This window comes from Desmodus rotundus, chromosome 5 (genome assembly GCF_022682495.2).
Source record: "Desmodus rotundus isolate HL8 chromosome 5, HLdesRot8A.1, whole genome shotgun sequence".
Lineage (NCBI taxonomy): Eukaryota > Metazoa > Chordata > Mammalia > Chiroptera > Phyllostomidae > Desmodus > Desmodus rotundus.
The window spans coordinates 15,393,644-15,414,055 of record NC_071391.1 but is presented as its reverse complement, the minus strand read 5'-3'; the positions used below and the strand labels follow the sequence as shown (position 1 = coordinate 15,414,055).

Below are 20,412 nucleotides of genomic sequence, written 5' to 3'. Positions count from 1 at the left end.
GAATTACTCTGTCTTAACAACAGAGAGAAAGTAGATTTTAAAAAGTGAACAGAGACCTGTGGGGCACTCATAAAAGATATAGCCCCCATGCCATCAGAGTTCTAGAAGGAGAGAAGAAAGAATGCGGGGCTGGAAAAATATTTGAAGAAATAATGGCTAAAAACTTTAAAATTTGACAAAGGGCATTAAACTTATGAGGAAACCACAGACATCCAAAGACTAAGATGCGTAAATGTATGTACATTGTATAAACTGAATAAACTGTAGCATTAATTCTTATATCAAATGGTAATTGCGAAAGAAGAAGAGACAAATAAATTGGGGTGTATATATCTATATCTATATGTATCTATATAAAGGAAAACATGTGCGCAGCTGCTACATTTTCTGCTGTGTGGCTTGGTCATGAGACCATACTTGGCATTTGTAACTTTCTCTTTATGCTGCGCAATCCACGCTCCCTTGTCCTGTAGCATGTTCATTCCAGGCCCGATTTCCTTAGTGGCTCCGGTGCTCTTCAGACTTCCTATTCCTTCTCGTGTGAACTGGATGAGTTGTGTTTTTGCAGGACTCTGTTCATTTCATCCAAACTATAAACTGTATTTCTGTAAAGTCATTTGTAATATCATCTTATTGTTTAAAGTCTACAATTTGGAATGATATGCTCTTTTTCACTCAAGATATTGGTGACTTTTGTTCTCTCTCTTTTCTTGATCAGTGTTGTTAGAGGTGTATCCACGTCATAATCTTTGCAAAGAATCAACTTTTGACTTTTCCTTATTGTGTATTCATTTTAGGTGCCATTAACTACTCTTTTCTTCATTCTTCTACTTTCGTGCGTTTAAGTTGCTGCTATTTTTCAAGACTTCCGACTCGACAGCTTAGATCATTGTTCTCAACACTTATTTCTCTAACATGTGCATTTAAAATGGTAAATTTCTCCTCAATTACTACTTTGGATGCATTCCCAAGTTTAGATATGTCATATTTTTATTTTCCTTAAATTTAAAGTATTTTCTGATTTCCACTGTAATATCTTCTTTGACCCATAGTCATATAAAAGTATATTGCTTCTTATGCCAGTTTTTATTCTTTATTTCTTTTCTTAAATTTTTTTAAAAATGTATTTTATTGATTATGCTAGTTGTCCCGATTTTTCCTCCTTTGCCCCCTCTCCACCTGGCATCCCCCACTCCCTCAGGCCATCCCCACACCATTGTTCGTGTCCATGGGTCATGCGTGGGTTCTTTGGCTACTCCATTTCCTGTGCTGTACCCTACATCCGCATGGCTATTCTGTAACTGCCTATCTGTACTTCTCAATCCCCTCACCCCTTCACCCCCCCCCACCATCTGGCAACCATCAAAGTGCTCTCTGTGCTTCCTGGACTTGTATGTCTATTTCCTTCACCAAATCAAGAAAGTTTTCTTTCATTATTTTTTCAAATAGATTTCCAATATCTTGCTCTTTTTCTTCTCCTTCTGACACCCCCATGAGGTGAATGTTGGAACCTTAAAGTTATCCCAGAGGCTGCTTATACTCTCTTCAGTTTTGGGGGATTCTTTTTTCTTCTTGTTGTTCTGATTGGGGTTTTTTTTGCTTCCTTATCTTCCAAATCCTTCATTTGATTCTCGGCTTCATCCACTCTATGGTTGTTTCCTTGTAAATTGTTTTTTATTTTAATTAGTGTACCCTTTGTTTCTGACAGAATCTTTTTTAGGCTGTTCAGGTCCTCACTAAGTTCCTTGAGCATCTTTATAACCAGTGTTTTGAACTGCACCTGATAGATTGCTCATCTCCAGTTTGTTTACTTCTTTTTCTTTGATCTGTCCTTTCATTTAGGCCAAGTTTCTTTGTCTCCTCATTGTGGCAGGCTCCCTGTGTTTGTTTCTATGTATTAGGTAGAGCTGCTTTGACTCTGTGAGTTGGTAGTGTGGGCTAGTGTATGTAGTAGGTGACCTGTAGGGTCCAGTGGTACAGCCTCCCCATCACCCAAGCTGGGTACTCGAGGTGCACTTTTTGTGTGGACTGAGTACACCCTCCTCTGTAGTTGAGCCTTGGTTGCTCTTGGCAGATCAATGGGAGGGGTTTACCCAGGCCAGTCAGCTTCAAGGACTGGCCATGACCACTGACCACCACCAACCTTCGCCCTCCATGGATGATCAGCTTTGTGGGGACAGGGTGGTGGTCTTCTGATGTGGGTGTGTAGGCCCTGGGGTTTACCCAGGTGGCGCAGGCCAAGTTCAGCCCCCACCTGTGTTTTTCCCAGGGTCACCCTGCCTGGGCTATAAAACAATCTGAGATGGCTGCTGCTTGAGCAGAGCTTGGAGATTCCCAGGTGAAGCCAAGCTTTGAATCCAGATTGGTTGCTGCTAGTGCCTGGCCTGAGGCCACTTAGCAAGAGGTATGGGGGCTAGGGACTCACGGAGGCTGGCTGTTGCTTGTTTGAGAGGATTTAGGAAGTTGTGAAGCATGAGCCAAGACCAGCCACTCATATGGAAAAGCAGCTTGGGTGGGCCTGTAAGTCGGGTGGGATGGAGTCTCTGGGGATCTCCATGATGGGTCAAACAGTGTTAGCCAGGTTGATGGAGTCTCAGATACAGCACCAGTCTGCCGGCTCTATGGCTCTGTGCGGGGAGGGTTCAGAAAAGGGACAGTGGTGTCTGCCAGACAATTCAGTCTCTCCCTGTATACCAGTGATGCTTTTAAAGCTGCTACCCTGGTGCTGGAGCTCAGAGGGAGGGAGTGAGTATGTGTAAGTCCGTGTGTGGGTTCTTTAAGAGGAATTGCTTGGAACTCCAGTGGTTTCTTCTACCAACTCAGTCCCCACTAATTTTTGAAGCCAGAAGTTATGGGGACTTATCTTTCTGGCACTGGAACCCTAGGTGGGGGGCAGGTGTGGGGCTGGGACTCTCTGCTCCTGAGATGGAGACATCCTTCCCGAATTTTTATCCACCACACGTGGATGTGGGACCAGCCTATTCTGCATCTCCGCCCTTCCTACCAGTCCGGATGGATGCGCTTTTTTAATTCCATGGTTGTCGGACTTCCATTCAACTTGATTTCTGACAGTTCTTACTTTTGCCAGTTTTTAAAGTTACCTTTTTCTTACTGATTTCTGATTTGATTCTGCTGTGCTCAGAAAATGTACTCAAATTATTTTAAATCTGTGAAATGTATTGAGACTGTATGACCCAGGAAGAGAAAGATTTTGTTAAATGTTTCATGTGCTCCTGAAAGAGTACAGATTCTGCAGTTGCTGATTTAATGATCTTAGTAGGTCAATTAAGTAAGGTTAGTTGCCTCAGCACTTGTAATTTTAATGTCATTGAAACACTGCCCTGCTTGCTCCCTCAAATAGGCATCTCCCTTTCTTTGTGTTTTTTCCGACAGCCTTTATCATTTCTGTAGTAGTTAAGTTCAAGTTTATCCTAGTTTAAATTGAAAAGAAAAAACAGCTCAAACACAGTGTTTAATATGTGAGAATCAAGGAGAAGCCATGCAGAAGACCTTTCTGTGTGTGGCTCCAAAGAATCTTTAGAGGAACCTGGAGAGACAGAGCCGTCTCCCGTCTGGGCATTTTCAGGAAGGGGAAGCCGGCAGTCTTCCAGCAGCTAGAGCGCTTTTGCTAGTACTGCCTGGGGCCAGAAGAATAGACCAGATGACTTCCTGAAATCCCTGTCCACGGGATGGGATGTATAGACAGACCTTTAAAGTGTGGCTCCGTGTGGAAAAGTACTACACTTCCGTGCATCCAAAGTGGTGAAATCCTTCACTTTCCTGTGAAACCCAGGAAGACTGCATGTGGGAGGATCCAGGGGTGTTTTGAGTTGATGGCCAGCAGCATATCTGGAGCCAAAGGGAGAATCCAGCAGTGACTTCAATCAATGGAGCACGAGCAGAGCAACGTGTGGTGAACCACGGCCTGTTTTCATTGTGGTTCTGGAGATGCCTCTTCTGAGGCCTGACACGTAGATTCAAGCGCCAGGGTCCCATCGTGTTCTGTGCAGACCTGAGGGCGATGTAGGGCAGTGCTTTGGTTAGAGGCACGGAAGCACTGATCAACAGAGATTGGTCGTTTAAAAAATCTTTTTAATCCTCACTTGAGGATATATTTACTGGAAGGATAATAGATCTCTTACTAGGAGATCCTTCAATCAACAACTGCAGGATTGATTTTAGAGGGAGGAAGGGGGAGAGAGAGAGAAACATCGACATGAGAGAAAAACATCGATCAGTTGTCGCCATACTCGCCCCATCCAGGGATTGAACCTGCCACCTTTTGGTGTCTGGGACGATCCTTCAACCAACTGAGCCCCTGGCCAGGGCAAGATTTGCTGTTTTAAAGCAACAGGCTTCATGGTTTGCTTAAGGGACATAGGGCAGAGACAGAGGGGCAGCTGCGATTGCACACTGCACAAAGCTTTGAGAAGGAAACATGGGCCTGATGTAAGAGGGAAGAGGAACGGTGGGGGGACATCTCCCTGGGGAAGATCTTCCATTAGCCTGAAAATGAGAGTGAGCCCTAGAGTCCCTTTCTAGGAGGAAATTATCAGGACCACAGCAGTGTCACACCGCCGCTCCAACAGACGGTGTTAATGCTGTGTACTGCGGTACACTGACAAGGCTGCGGCACTGGGCGGGCCCCCGGCAGGCCTCCCTGCCCACCTGGCTGAACGGAGCAGAATCCCAGCATGCCTGTTAAGCATTCGTTGCACCCCAGTCCAAAAGTTCAGAACACAAAGGGACCTAGAGATCAGCAATCCTGTCACTTCATTGCTGAGCAAACTGAGGTGCAAAGGGGTTAAGTTCTTTCTTTAAAGTGTTAAATGTTCATTGAATAGAACCCTTAAACGTAAGGCCTTTTTTCTTCCAGTGTCTGTGCCTTGAGCACACAGACATTAGGATTTGAGACCTAATGCCCGGTATCATTATTTGTTTTATTGGAAGAAAACACAGGGGTCATTTGCCTGTTTAAATGGGTCATATTCCCTGCTGGAAGGCAAAGAGCTTTGAGAAACGTTACATTCCCTCGCCAGCCCCGAAGTCGGGAGCTAAAGAATGATCTTCTCTGGCCCTGTGTGTTTCTGAGTTGTTTGACAAGCTCCAGTGAGCTGCCAGATGTTGAAATTCTTTTCAGCCTGGAATAATTTATTTATCTGTTTATGTATTTTACCAGGAAAGTATCTATTGAGTTCTTGATACTCATTTGCAAGGAACTCCTGAGGGAACAGTAGCAGTGTATAGTGTTACTCAAATGTTTGATTTTTTTTTTTTAACCCAAGTCTGTCTGCTTTTATTTCAGACCTAAAGAGCCGGGAAATAAAATGCAACTTTTCTTCCTCCCCTCCCCTGCCTTTTAGAGAGACCATTAAAACATGTGGCAGAAAATGAGCCAGGCAGACTTGGCTGAATATATGAGCCCATGAATTTATTTTTCCTTCATACTTTGATCCTCATTTCCAACCATAAAAATTATTAGTAGTGCTTAAGTGTCGAACATTTTTCACCTGAGAGATGTGAAACTCTCTTGGCTAGTAATGCTGGTTATAAAGTCAGTCCTTCACGTGGGGAGTGGGCTTGCCTAAGAGCCAGCTGTGTGTTAGCTGCACGAAATGCCTAACATTTTGCTTCCTTTTACTGCCTGAGTATCTCGTGGGCGGGAGAGGCTGGTCAAACCTCTTGGGTGCTAATAAAGGTTGAGAATTTATTTGTATTATTTTGTTCACAACTCCCCAAGGCAACGGCAAGTATATATACTCTCAAAGAATCCTAGGAACACGGCAAAATAGCCTGGACGGCCCCGTTTTTTCCATGAGAACATAAAACCATCTTTGAGGGTTCCTGGTATTGGAAGCACCAAGAGGAAAGACTCCAAAGTGAGAGTGAGCTCGGTGTGTGTGGTGGCACAGGGAGGTCAGGAGCAGACTGACGTGGTGAGCGTGGAACTCGTGTTTGGGGTAACAGTGGACGCCAGGTTGGTCAGGTGACATAGGGCCAGCTGGTAGACAAGCTGAAAAGTTTAAGGGGGTGAAGGGATTTTGTAGGCTCGTAGAGGGGTTCACAGGCTGGACTAGAGATGACAGAGAGGGAACACAGGGAAAGGCCAGGTAGACAGTGGTCATGGAAAATCGAAAACTTAATGTGCAAATGGCTTGAAGACCAAGGAGAAAAAAAGACAGGCTTACACATAGCTTAGATTTAATTTGTGATGAAGGAGCTCAGCCAATTGGAGAATTCCAGAGCTGAGGCTCTATGAACAGTTACATTTTGAACATAATTAGTAACATTTATAGTTATCTATATATTTATCCAGGGAGAGGGGGAGAGATGATAAAATATATGATTCTAAATGAACTATCCCATATTTTCCTTTTTCACTAGGAGAGATGAAAGAAACAACCTATCATAGAATTAGACTTCATAATAATCTCTTTTTAAAGCTAGCAGGCAGATAACTTTAAAAAAAACCCAAACCAACTATCTCTGTTCTTCTGTTCGCCCCTCTCTGAGATTTCTGCCAGTGAAAATGCCACAGATACCAGGTCTGGGAAACAAATTAATGTAAAACAAGCCTTGGACTGGGACTGAAGACTGTTTCTCACAGACCCGAGGAGATGAGCCTTCTGATACAACATAAACTGCTTTCCTCCCAAATGTTAAGCCTCAGAGCCCTGAAGGTGGAAGTGTGCTCGGTTTTGTTGGGGATCCAGGGAGGGCCTCTTCTGAAAGGTTTTTCTTTTTCTTTTTCTTTTTTTTTTAAATATGATTTATTGGAGACCAATCCAACATAGATTCATTAATTTGGCTAATATTATTGTAACCATCTACAAATAAAATCCTCTCCTTCAAATGTATCTTTTAATTGAAAAACATTTTACATTCCCCGGAGGACTCAGAATTACCATAATATTTCTGATACAGAATAAAACCATCCATTACAATTCCTTTCCTAATAAGCAGGGTTTTCATTGTCATTTAACTGTAAAAATGAAAGGTTTTTCTTTATGATTCATGGAACCAACTACCTCACCCTGCCAAGGGCTCTAGAGCAGACTTACCCTTGGAGGTCACCTAGCGCACCAAGAGCCTCAGTTCTTGCGTAGCAAGACTGATAAAAAGGGAGCGTCCCCAAAGGAGGGCCCAGATGCAGGGACATCCCTGGAGCGGGTCAATGGTTCCTTACTGGAAGTGGCTCAGCCTTCAGTGAGAACCAGCCCCTGAGATTTCCATTCCTTGACCTCTTGGCTGACTCGACCCTGTGGGTGTGGAAAGATGGGCAATTGAAGTATGTCCTTCTCTTGGCTGGATAACAGAGCCCATCCAGGAGTCCCCATGGGCACTGAGAGTCCCCGAGAGCCTGCCCGTTCTTGGTGCCCACAGTGTCAAACCTCGCCGAAGCTGTTCCAGAGGGGCAGTTTTAGGGGCTGACACTAAAGCTCTACAAGGCAGTTAGAACCGTTTTGCCAAAGTGGCACCTTTTGAAAACTCTCCCTTTCGCAGGGCTTGTGGTGAACCCTCTTCATTAAGAATCTGCAGAAGCTGATGGCTGTAGCTCTCTTGGAGCCTGTGAGTTATGCCTGAGTGAGTGAGTGACAGTCCCCTCTGAGCACCTTTCCGGGGCCTGGGCATGTATGGGCACAATACTGAATATTGGAAAGGACATGTGTCTGTCTTTACTTCTGTTTTTCACTTTTCTGAAGTCCCTGAAGAGTTGCCGCTTAGAGATTGCCATCTTTGGGTGAGGGAATGGGTCAGATGGCTGGTTTCTGTGAGCGCCCCTGCCCACGGTGTATGGTCAGAACCTCTCTCAAGGAGACGCGTGGAAGGCTCTGGCCAGCGGTGAGTCTTCCCTCTCAGAGACTTGTCTCCCTGGGGTGTGCTCCACATTGCTTCGGGCTCCCTGTCTGCAGCCTGCGGGGGAACTGAATAATCTGTTCAGTCTGTCCTGTGTCCAGCTTGCATTGATTTACACCCCAAGACTCAGGGGACCTGCAGGGAAAATAGTTGTTGTGTGCGGCCGCAGCAGCAAGAGCTGCTGAAAGAAGAGCCCGAGCAGCGGCCAGAAGCCCGCGGAGGTGCTGAGAGAGGCTGCGGTGAGGGCTGACCTCTGAGAGGTTTCCAAAGCACCCAGTCCCCACCGGAGAATAAGTCAAACAAATATTAAGGGAAGGAAATCGAATATGTATGCTGAACTGTGAAATAACATGTGATCATTTTAAAAAGCACCCAGTTGGGAATTATAATAGAGTGACACTTTTTTCTTCCCCACTGAGCACATTGAAAATAACAAGCTCAGAATTTGTTTACATAGCCATGAATAAAACATCAAATGCAGGGCGAGGGGCTCAGGCGCCCAAAGAGAGGGGAGCACGTTTCCCTGTGGCACAGCCTTCCGTGGAAGGGTGTCTCCTCACAGACGCCCACACGGAAGAAGTCCGGGGAGTTGGTTTCAGTGCATGTTCCGTGCTTGCTTTGGACCAGGCGGTGCTGGTGAGGAGAGAGCGCCCCTGACCTCCCGGCCCTGTGTGCCCCTCACCGTTCTCAGCATCTTCCTGCCTCAGTGCCATCGGGGCCACCTGGCTTCCTAGCTTTGTGCTCAAGAACCAGTGCGTATAATGTGAGATGGTTAAAGAGGTGTTGGTACACTTGACGGTTTAAAGAATGCATACTCCGCCCCCCATTCAGACGGAGATAACTGCGGTGATATTCCAACCCTGAAAGGATCCATATGTTGGAGGGTTATTGTTCCAAAAGCTGCCTGCTGTCTCATTGGGATTGATTACAGACTTGGTCTGCTCCAGGAATTCAGAGCTTCAGGATTTGGCTTCTGATTTGGGGATATAGGGAATTTGTCTTTCATGGGCTGCTTATCTGCCTTGATTTTGATAGAGATGCTTAAAGGAGGTGTGTGAGCAGGACTTGGCCTAGGGCCAGGGGAAATGAAAGCCACAGCGGCATCCAGGCCCTGAACTCTCCCAGCAGCTCTCTCAGGGGGGCAGCGCCAACAGCGTTCCGGAACATTCTCTGTGGCTCCCAAAAGTGAAGCTGCATTGTGCATTGCTGGTTGCAAAACTGCTTGCAAAATCTTGAGTTTGAGCCCATGGTTGGTGATTGTTATTGCATTAGATGTAGCAATTGCACATTTTGGAAGAATAAGGAAAAACCCTAAAAGATCCGAGTAGTCCCCTGCCCTCAGAAATGTCACGATTGAGAAAATGAGTCTCTAGAAAGCAAGGTGAACTAGCCTGTGACACTCGCAGCTCACCTCTTAGGTCACGTCGATGGCTCAGTGCTCAAGAATGGTGCCCGGGGCTCCCATGAATTGTGTTCGCCACTACCTGGTGGCTCCTCTAGGCCAAGTTGGCAGCCTTTAAAAGTAGTATATCTACGTTCCCAGGCAGCCTTTGTGTTGAGCTGGAGGTTTGAGGGGTGGGGCAGAAGTGCAGATTACGTATTTTGCATATATAATGCTCTCCCATGTATAATGTGTACCCACATTTTGGGCCCAAACTTTCAGGGAAAAAAATATTTTGCTTTAATTTTTTAACTAAATTTTTAATTCATTTTTAGATACTTGCTTTTTGTATTACAAAGGAATTTTAGTGTTTATTTTTGAACATGTTATGGTACAAGAAGTTTTATGTAACAAATAATTATAAAGCACAAAAACAGATACAAGGCATTTCAGGTACTACCCATGGATAATGCGCATCCTTAGTCTTCCCTCAAAAATGTGGGCAAAAAGGTGCGCATTATACACAGCAAAGTACAGTAAATGGTGATACTCTGCTGTTAGAGCAGGAAGGAGGGGGCGGACTCCTTACAACTAAATGCATGACGACACCCACAGCGCACATCTGGGGCTGGACTGGACCCCCCCCCCCCACCCCCACCGCCCGGTAGAGCTAGAGCTCTTCATTCAGACAGGATCGTGACTGCCCTGCTAACTGCCCCGCGCCTCGTGCTCAGCACACACTCCATGCTCAGTGAGCGCTGACTGACCGAGTGAGTGAACTCAACGTGTCTGGACACTGAATTTTCTCCTGTGTGGTTTCTATGAGTAAAATAACGAGTTGTTCAAAGTTAAATAACTCCCTATTCTGTGTTAGGTAGAGAATCCTCATCTTCCACTTCTTGGCCTGCTAAACAGACAGCAGAGTCATTTTTGTGCTTACTTATCTGACTGGGGGCCATGAGAATCTCAATCCTAACTTTATCATTTAATTTTCCTCCCTCGGAATGAAATCCATGAAGCTTTTCCCTATTCCCTGCTTTCCCACCCCCAACCCAGGAGTAGCCTGTCCTCTCCACTCTTCTGTACGTTCTCCTCTACCCTTCCTGCGTTTCATGCGTATGTCACTAGCTTTTCTAAGTGATAAGCTCCTTAGCAACAAGATATATGCTTTATTTTTGTATTCACTCTTTGAAGTGTAAGACAGTCCCTAAAAATAGTTGGGGTAACTCCTTTTTTGACAAAAGGTGCAAACACAATTCAGTGGAGGAAAGATAGCCTTTTCAACACATGGTGATGGGCGAATTGAATATCCATAGGCAAAAATTTAACTTTGATCTAAAACTCACATCTTATAGAAAAATTAACTGAAAGGGAATCGTGGACTTAAATGTAAACATAAAGCTTTAAGCTTTTTGGAACAAACTGAAGGGGAAAGTCTTCGGGATCTCTGCTTAAACGAAGACTCCTTAGCCTGAAGACCAAAACATAATCCATAAAAGGGAAAATTGATAAATTGGGCCTCCTTGAATTAAAAAAACTTCTCTGGGAAAGACCTTTTGAAGAGGATGAAAAGAGAGAGGAAATATTTGAAAACTACAACAAAGGACGGCAGCCAGGATGTATAAAGAACTCTCAAAACTCAACAGTAAAAAAAAGAAGAAAAGAAATCAATCCACTGAGAACATGGGCAAAGGACATGAATGGGCATGTCACGGAAGAGGATATACAGGTGGCAGATAGCACACGAAAAGATGGCAGCGTTGTTAACCATTAAGGAAATGCAAATTAAAGCCAAAATTTATAGATCACTCTATACCTGTCAGAATGGCTAATGTTTAAAAAAGAAAAATAGCAACCACACCAAATACTGGTAAAATTGCTGAAAAACTGGATGACTCATACGTTGGTGGGAATGTGAAAGGGCGCCGCCATCCTGGAGAAACAGGTTTGGCAGTTTCTTATGAAAGTCAACACAGCACTGCCATGTGACCCATCAGTTGCACTTTTGGTGACATTTATCCCAAAGGAATGAAAATTTGTGTTCACACAAATTCGTAGCAGCTTTGTTTGTAATGGCCACACATGGATCAGCCCAGACGTCCTTCAGTGTGTAGATGGTTAAACTAGTACATCCATACTGCCGACTGCTACTCAGCGAGAAAAAGGGACAAGTTTAGCTGAATCTTCAGGGAATTGTGCTGAGTGGAAAAGCTAATCCCAATGATTACGTACTGGATCGTTCCATTTATGTAGCTGAAATTACAAAATTATAGAGACGGAGAGCAAATTGGTGGTCGCCAGAGGGAATCTGGACGGGGAGAGTGTCTATGGAAGATCACTGGGGGGCGGGGGGGCGGGGGGCCTGGGTGATGAAGTGCTGCGGATCGCGACTGTCCCCACATCAGCACCATGTCGTGGGAGGGCGTTCCAGATTTGCAAGATGTTGCCTTGGGGAGAACTAGGTGAAGAGTACGCAGGATCTCTGCTTTTTTTTTTCACTTGTTTTGAATTTGCAGCCACCTCAAAATAAAATGTTCAATTTTGAAAACAGTGGTAGGTCAATAGATACCTGTGGGTTAAATGCATAAGTGAATTAGTAGGAATCCTCAGGTCTGGCCATCTCTATGACTTTGGCTTGCTGGTGGATTGCATTTCTGGGATTCGAGGTCAGGAGATGGGTCAGGGTAGGGCCAAGGGTTCGGTGTTTTTAAGGTAGATGGAACTCTCTGGGTTCTTTTTTAATGCTGGTAAGAGCATCATCTGTTTTGCATCATCATCTTCCATAAAGTTTGGACTTTATGGAAGATTTTGCCTTTTTTGTGAGCCACCCCGAATCATTTGGGTGGCAGCTAATAGGTGGGATATAAACAATTAATTCAAAAGACTGCTGCTTGGCTCTCCACCGAGGGGTTCTGGGATCGAAGCACATCGAAGCCCACATACAGGGCATTGTGATGAAGTAAGTCAGTAAGAAATTTTTTTTGAACCACACTTATTATGCCTTGAAGTCAGCCGGGATTACAGGGTCTGTGGTCAGTGCCACTTCCTCCCTTCCTATAGTGAGAAGAAAACTAAATCAACTTGAAATTTTGAAGGCTCAACAACGGTTGTTTATAAAAACTGAAGTCTCAGTTTCCACTCGTGCAGGAATGAAAGCGAATAGCCATTTGGCTTATGATCACTATTCTTTTAACGCCATTAAACAACCCCGGGGACCAGACTTCGAAATAGTGTGCCCTCCATTGGAGTGGAGCTCAGGGGAGTGAAAATGACTTCACGTTTAGCGGGCCTTAAGGGGCACGAACCCAGAACACCCACGGCTCTGTCCTGACCCACCTCTTCCTTCTCACGTCTCCTCTTTCCTTCTTTATTGTCTCTCAAGGGATTCATTGCCTCATGAAAAATCGTCGTGCAGCTTAATCTTTGGTTCAGCTGCTTTTTGCTTGTATCCCTCTCTGCCCCAGAGCCTCACAGATTACAAGGTTCCAGTAGGCCTGGGGATGTCACATGTGGAATCTCGCTAGTTTGCTACACAGCTGACGGCAGTTCCTTTTAATGGTGTGAGCATGTGGCTCTCTGCTAAATGGAAACCACATTCATGAAGAGCCTTCAGCTTTGGAAGATGAGTACTGCTGAGACCAGAGGGGTTTGTCATTTTCCCCAGCTCGTCCCCTCTTCTCCACTTGGTCATTCGGCATGCGCGGACGTCTTTACCATCTCTGCCACGAGCGTCACAGGGCTGAGGATGACGCTCGTGCGACAGAAGACAACACCGTCTGACTTCTTTGTTTATAAGTGAGGGTCGGAGCTGGGGGAGGTGCGGTGCTTTTCAGAATCAGACGAGTGGGAAACCGCAGCTTCATGAGGAGGCGGCTGGACTGGCAGGCAGGACCCAGCCGGAAGGAGCCGTGTCACCTGGGGACCGCCACTTCCTCTCTAGCTCTCAGTTTCCTCATCTGTACAGTGAGGGGACAGGGTCAAATGACCTCTGATCGCAGCTCTGAGACAGTGTGGGCAGGGGTCAGCAGCCCAGACCATCGAAGTGTGCCTCTTCTCCGACCGTCTGCAGAAGCCACGTGAGCATGCCATCCTGTGCGCTGGTACGGATACAAGGAGGAGGCGAGTGTTCCAAAGCCACCTTCCCAGCTGTGTCCTCCTAACGGCGGCAACTGGTGAAAGGTTTACTAGCACACAGGCTTCGGTCCACTGTGGCCAACTTCAGACTGTCTCTTTGCCTTCATCACAGCCCCAGGCGTGAAGCAGGAACTTAGAGGGATTGGAGATCCTGTCCCCGGCACCACGTATTAACCTCCAGCCACACTGGGGCAAAACAGGGCTGCTGCCCAAACTCCAGAAGCCTCACCGAGAGACCGGTTTTCCCGCTTGGCTTATTTTAAGCAGAATCCCGCCTTAGGTTGGAAAGGTCTCTCAGGCGGACCGGTGTGATCTAACAGGTAAACCTCAATACGTGGCAGCGTGCGCATGCCCTGGTCAAACCCAGTCAGCGCTAGGGAACGCCAGGTGACAGCTTCGGGGCTGCTTTGCTCTAGGTGTCTAACATCAGCATTTGATTGTGTCCCAGGCATGGACAAAGGCTCTTTGGCTTTTTGCAAAGCACCCCCTTGACAAAAACTGCCGGCCACCAGTGTAATGAAAAGCATGAGCTGAAAATGAAGCCAATCAGTCCCTCCATTCGTATTTCAGGAAATTCCAAGTATAAAAGGTGAGCTTTGTTCCCAGAGGGCTGAGAGTGAATCCGATCACTGGCTCCTCTGTGGAAACCAGCTAGGAATTGGAACCCAGCCAGCTACCCCTTCCCATCTGGGCAGCATGCACACAAGCCTGAAGGACTAGTCATTCAAAGACATTCGCGAGTTGGGTTGGTTCCTTGCAGCTCTGCCACGCCGACCCAAGCATGTGACCAGAGGGTCTGGCTGCTTCATAGAGTTCGCCTCCACTTGGATAGCTAGGTACTGACAAAACTCGGGGGCGTGCGCGAGGAGAGAAATGAAGCCCTGCCCGATCCGTGTGCCGTGGACCTGTCCTTAACTCACCACTCCTCAGTCCATCTCTTGGCTCACAGACCCTAGTGCATGTGGCATCCTTCTCACCCAGTAGCGCTATCCCTGAGGAGCTGCGCCTTTGAAAGTGTGCTAACCGTAGCAGCCACTTCAGAGGGTTGCTTTTCTCCTAGAGCCGACCCGTGATTCCTAATTGTGTGTCCCAGATGGGCACCACCTGTGGCTCCATCTTCCCCCTTCTCCCCCAGTCAGCTTCCTGAATGTGGCTGTGGTTAGCACACACCCTGAGTTTAAAATGCATTCTCTAAGCTGGCTTAGAATATAGTGCATTATCCTCTTTTCAGGAACATTTATTAGGTACCCATATGCGTATGGCATTTTTAAACAAAGTTAAATAATGCAGGCCATGCTATTTAGAAACCTATAACTTGCAACTGACTATAAGGAATGAGTTAGTTTCCTCAGAAATAGCTCAGTAAGGAGGAAGATACAAGATTTTAGCCCTAAAAGGACATGAGAGGTCGCCTACCCCAACCCCTCATTTTGCAGATGGCAAGAGGAAAGCAGGACAGCTTGAACGGTCAGCTGCCCTGCCCGTCAGTGGCAGAGCTAGTCCTGCGTCTGTGGGAACCCTGTCCCCCGTTGTGCTTCTGTAGGGGCAATCTAGGCTGTGTGCCTCCTGTGCCTTTAACAAATTCTCCTTCATTTGATCTTCTGGTGCTGGGGAGCCACAAAAGTCCTCGGGAAGCTTAACAATTAAAAAACAAATAGATAACTCCCAAAAGAGCCAAGTGATCACATCTGGGAGTCCAGAGGGGAAAGTTTTCATAATGCTGGTAAGAGGACCAAAATTATAAAAATTAGATGGGAAGGAAACATTTGAAGGATGGTATTAGGCTGTTACAACCTCTGGCCCCACATGCAAGGACTATTCAGATTACTGCCGAGCCTCTAACCAAGGCCTAGAGTTTTTTATAATGGACACAGGCTTTTGTCCTCAAAGATGCGAGCAATGAAAAATAGGGGAGGACACACAGACCGTCAGTAGTCTATGCAAACAATGGAACGACGGCTTTGTGACTTGAGAGAGCTGTGGAAGCACTGGTACTAGAACCAGGGGGACAAGACGTGAAGTTGGAACTGCCCACGCTATGGTATATACAGGCACTTGTTAGTAATGTCGAAAGGCTGACCCCAGAGTATTTTCCTGAAATGAAATGGAAAAAGTCACAGCAGAGTACGAGGTGGGTAGGCAAGAGGAGAGGGGCCAGCGTTTGAGTTCTCACTCTTCTGGCTGGGAAAATGCTTTACTGCGCACATAATCAACTCCGTGCTCCACTGGGCCTCGATTAGAGGGCCCGTCCCCTCTGTTCCACTCCGTTTTGATCCTGCAGTCAGCTGCGGAGTTATAGATGAAGTGACAAGGATGGTATCTTGATTGTATCCAGCTGCCTGGAGTAAGTCAAGGGCAGAGAGGCCCCGCGTGAGGAGCGGCACTCACTAAAGGCTCCAAAGGAATCTGAAATTCAGGACACCTCTGATGCTTTTAGAGCAGCAGAGTTTAGCATTCTGTGACCCAGTGTCACCAAATTAAGTCCCTCTGGAGAGAATGCTGATAAGTGGCTTCAGCTAACAGGAAGAGGACTGAAATATTAAGAGCATTCAACCTTAAAACTGAGCCAATATTACTATTATTGCTGGACATGGGCGCTTGAAGAAGAACCCCTTGGGAAAATGATCTTAACTTCCTTTGCATGGATTACGGAGCTGTGTTGACTCATAGGAAAGGGGCGGGGGTGTGGCTTCCATCTGTCGGTGGTTCCCACTGAATGGATACCTCCCTGTCTCCCTCCACCTCACCTGTCCCTAATGTGTAGTTCCTTGTGCTTGGAGCCCTTCAGGAACCTCTTTAACTCCATTGGGGTGCGTGGGTGAGTGTTGTACCAGTGTGACTCGAACAGGCAGGTGCTTGGTGCTGAGCAAAGGAAACCGGCCATGCCTTTTCATGGAGACTGCCCAGGGCCACAAACTGAGCAGACGTTACAGCTTCCATGCTGCGTCGTGGCTCTGGGCTCTGTGAAACGGGAATAGTATCATATTATTTTAATCTGCTGAAATACAAACCCCAGAGCCGAGAACAGAGCAGCAGCAGTACACATCTGAGGAAATGTTTGACATGGGTTCATTTGTCTGCAGCTATTAGGATGATGCCTGTGGCCGGTTAACTCTGCTGGGTACGGCATCGTGTTAATGAGGCCAAGGCTGTGGGTCTGAGTGCCCATTAGGTGAGCTGGTTTCACACAAAGGAAAGCTCTTTTTACAGGTCCAGACTGGGCTCAAGACCCAAGTCAGACATCACCTAAAAAGCACGTAGAAGATGATCACAAGGAGGACTGAGCAAGACAGCGTAATGACTCAGCAAATATCCCTTTACCTGCTTCTGGAAAAGCAATTTAAAACATGTGCTTTAGTGACGGTGAATTATTGCTGTGACCTTCGCACACAAAGGGTATCACGTTATTATTAATGGTACCGGCTGATGAGCACTGTTGCAGACATCCTTTCTGAATTAAGGAGGGTGCTGGCTCTGGCTGTGAGGAACAGAGAAAGGCTCTTTGCCTCGTTCTTTCATTCTCAGCCTTCGCCTGCTGAGATTCTGCCGGTTCGTGCATTCGGCACGTGCGTGTGGAATGCCGGCGTGTGCCCGCACTGTTCTTTGTGTGTGCGTCGGGCATCATGGTGAGTAAGACAGACTCTGTCCTCGTGCAGTTTACATTCTGTGGAAGGGAAATAGATAATAGATAAGTAACAATACATAACAAGAACAATTTCCAAAAAAGTTTGGTGAAGAAAAGCATAAGGTGAGGAGATGGGATGGAGAATGGCTGGTGGGGGGGTGGGGTTTACCTTGGAGAGGGTCTGAAAGGGCCTCTCCAAGCAGGCACATCTAAGCCAAGACCTGGCTGATGAGCAGGAACCAGCCTTTTGAAGGCTGGGGGAACACTGCAGTCAGAAGTTGCAAGTGCAAAGGGCTAAAAATGTAGTCACGGTTGGTTAAAGAACAGCAACGCCACTGAAATCTGAGAGAGCGTGGTAAGAAAGGAGATTGAAGTCTGGGCAGACCCTTTAGAGTATGCTGAAGAGTTTGGATGTTATTCTTAGTCAATAGGAATCCATTTTTTTGTTTTGTTTTGGGGGGAAACATTTAAAGATTTTGAGGGTGAATGTTACAGGGTGAAGTGCATCCCTCTAAAAAAGATACGTTGACATTCTAACTCTTAGTCACCTTATTTGGAAATAGGATCTTTTCAGAGGTAATCAAACTAACATGAGGTCACTGGGTGGGCCATAGTCCAGGAGAATTGGCCACAGAGACACACCCAGGGAAGAAGGTCCTGTGAAGATGGAGGTTTGCAGGGATGCATGTGTGAGCCAGGGAATGCCAAAGACTGACAGCCAACAGCAGAACTCGGCAGAGGCCAGGAACGGTCCTTCCCCTGCAGGTTTCCGAGGGAGCAGGGCCCTGCCAACACCTTGACTTCGGACTTGGAGGTTCCTGTTGTTCTAAGCCAGCCAGTTTGTGTCACTATGTCACAACAGCCCTAGCGAGGTGACACAGGGAAGTGCTGGTATGCTGGCTCTGTACTTGGGGATGAAATGAAGGGTCCTCCCTGGACTCAGGGACACCTGGGTGTCAGGGAAGCCTCTGGTTGCTGCGGCATATGACCATATGACTTACATATACAGGGAGGGGCAAAAGTAGGTTTATAGTTGTTAGTACGTGAAACTCAGAGTTTATTCTTGTATTATTATTTATTCATATACATATATACATAAGTGGAAAATAACACATATGGGTAAATATGTAATGAAAATAATGTAAGTTTAAAATTTCTGTGTGTAGAAAATAGGATAGAGCCCCCTGGCTGAATTATCCTGTACAGCATACCCTAACATTGTCTTAGAAATATTCCTTAATAATGGTTTGGAAGAGCAAGAGTGGAAGCAAGGAGATAAGTTAGGGACAGACCAGGTGAGAGATGAGGGTGGCGTGGGCTAGAGAGGGCACTGGGAAGAATGGCAACAGGTGGTCAGGAGAGCTAGCCGGCCCTACGGTGGGTGGATGCAGGGAAAGAGGAAAAAGAAAAGGGAGGAATAAAGACTGACTCCTAGCGTTTAGGCTTGAACAATGAAGTAGAGACCTACTGAGATGGAGAAGATGGAGGGAATGGCTTACCTGGGGATACGGAGCCAAGAGTTACGCTTTGGATATGTTGAGTTGGAGTTGCCTATTGTTTACTCAGTGGAAGATGTTGAGTAAGTCGTTGGTTATCTCAAGCACGTTCTGGGCCAAACATAAACTTAGAGGTCATTAGATTGTACATGGTATTTAAAGTGATTGGAGCTCGATGCCATTACTTAGAGAGTTTAACGGAGAGAAGAGTGGGTCCTCGGGACTCTGCGGCTCAGAGGTCTGGTCAAGGGTAAGGAGTTGGTGCTGGAAAGCCCACCGCGTGGACAGCTGGCACGTTGTCCGCACTCACTCGTTAATGGTATGAACTTGTCCTGTGAAGGTTAAACTAAATTCTACAGAAATACGTGGGGAAAGGTATTGGAAGTATCCCACCCCAAATTACCAAATTCGGTTTAGCAAAACTGTAGTTAAGGGCATTTTCAAATATGGAAATCAAATATTGTTTCCAAATATGTTATAAATTATAGAATCAGACAAATTCTCTATACTCCTCAGTATATTAAGTTTTCTTGAAGGTCATGAGAATGGCTAGCTGCGTGCTCCAGAGAAATAGTTATTTATGTATTTTTAGAAACACAGACTTTGTAAGTTTTCACGATCACCGAAATGTAGTAGAAATCACACCAGTTGAGTTAGTTGCAGTGTTCTATTTTTTCTTCATTTGTGTGTTCTCTGAGTAATTACCTACCTTGGCCCAATTCATTAAGCTTTTACTCCACATTATTTGAAATTTCCAAGCAAGCACAGGAAGTTTTGGAGGAAATCAGAATCAACATTTGTCTCTGAATATAGGCAGAAGACTAGCACCTGTTCAAAAGAACATCTTCAGGAGCCTGTTCTGACCTCAGTGAAGATGTGAACCTCTGGAGTCTGTCCGCACCTGTTTGGATAACTTCACACTCGCTGTGCTTGCTTGTGGCTGAACTGGGAATCGATTGTCGGTGTGTTTCTGTCCTTAGGTCTGGCGGGAATTCCCTGACCGGTTGGTGGGTTACCCCGGTCGCCTGCATCTCTGGGACCATGAGATGAACAAGTGGAAGTATGAGTCTGAGTGGACTAACGAGGTGTCCATGGTGCTCACGGGAGCAGCTTTTTATCACAAGGTAAGGCACGGGCCGGCGCGGGGCCCGTGGGCCTGAGGTCACAAAACTGAGAGTACGGTATTCATTTCATTTGGCCCAATTTAATTTTTGCTGAGTTTAGGAAAATGTTCTACCTAGAGGGCTTCGAAAGGCCATGTTGCATGATATTTTTTGAAGAATAAAGTTACTGTTTTTCTAATTCTGAAATAATACATGCTCATAGTAGAAATTACAGGAAGTTCAGACCAAATTTCATTACATAAGAAAAGTCAGCCCTGGCTGGCTCAGTGGATTGAATGCAGGCCTGCAAACCAAAGAGTCACCAATTCGATTCCCAGTCAGGGCACATGCCTGGGTTGCAGGCTGGGTCCCCAGTAGGAGACATGTGAGGGGCAACCACACACTGATGCTTCTCTCCCTCTCTTTCTCCTTCCCTTCCCCCTTTTCCTCTCTGAAAATAAATAAATAAAGTCTTTTTAAAAAAAAAAAGAAAAGTCATTTATCACTTGGAGAACCATTATTGTCGTTGAGATATGTTTTCCACTCTGCCTTTTCTGTATTTAGTTGTGCACATATGCCATTATAAATATTCACATTAGCCTGCTATTTTCATGTATTATATTGGGAGCATTTTCTCATGTCATTAACATTTCCCAATTTTTTCTTAACGTAATTGCTAATATACCAGTATATGAGTATTCCGTAAATTATGTGTGACTACTATTCTATCTTTGCATGTTTAGGTTGTTTCTATCTTTTTTGCTATTTTAGATAATGCTTAATATATAATGCTTAAATAATGATTAATATCCATTT

The 20,412-nt window shown here is 45.8% G+C and overlaps 1 protein-coding gene across 2 annotated transcripts in view; it reads left to right on the top strand.

Annotated features, from left to right (window-relative positions):
* The window catches only part of EXT2 (exostosin glycosyltransferase 2), a 127,902-nt gene that overhangs the window by 97,303 nt on the left and 10,187 nt on the right, over window positions 1–20,412 (top strand). For both annotated transcript variants that reach the window (XM_053923876.1, XM_053923875.1), the window contains exon 11: window positions 19,474–19,617. In XM_053923876.1, the coding sequence (XP_053779851.1) occupies window positions 19,474–19,617 (144 nt within the window). The remainder of the gene's footprint in view (window positions 1–19,473; window positions 19,618–20,412) is intronic.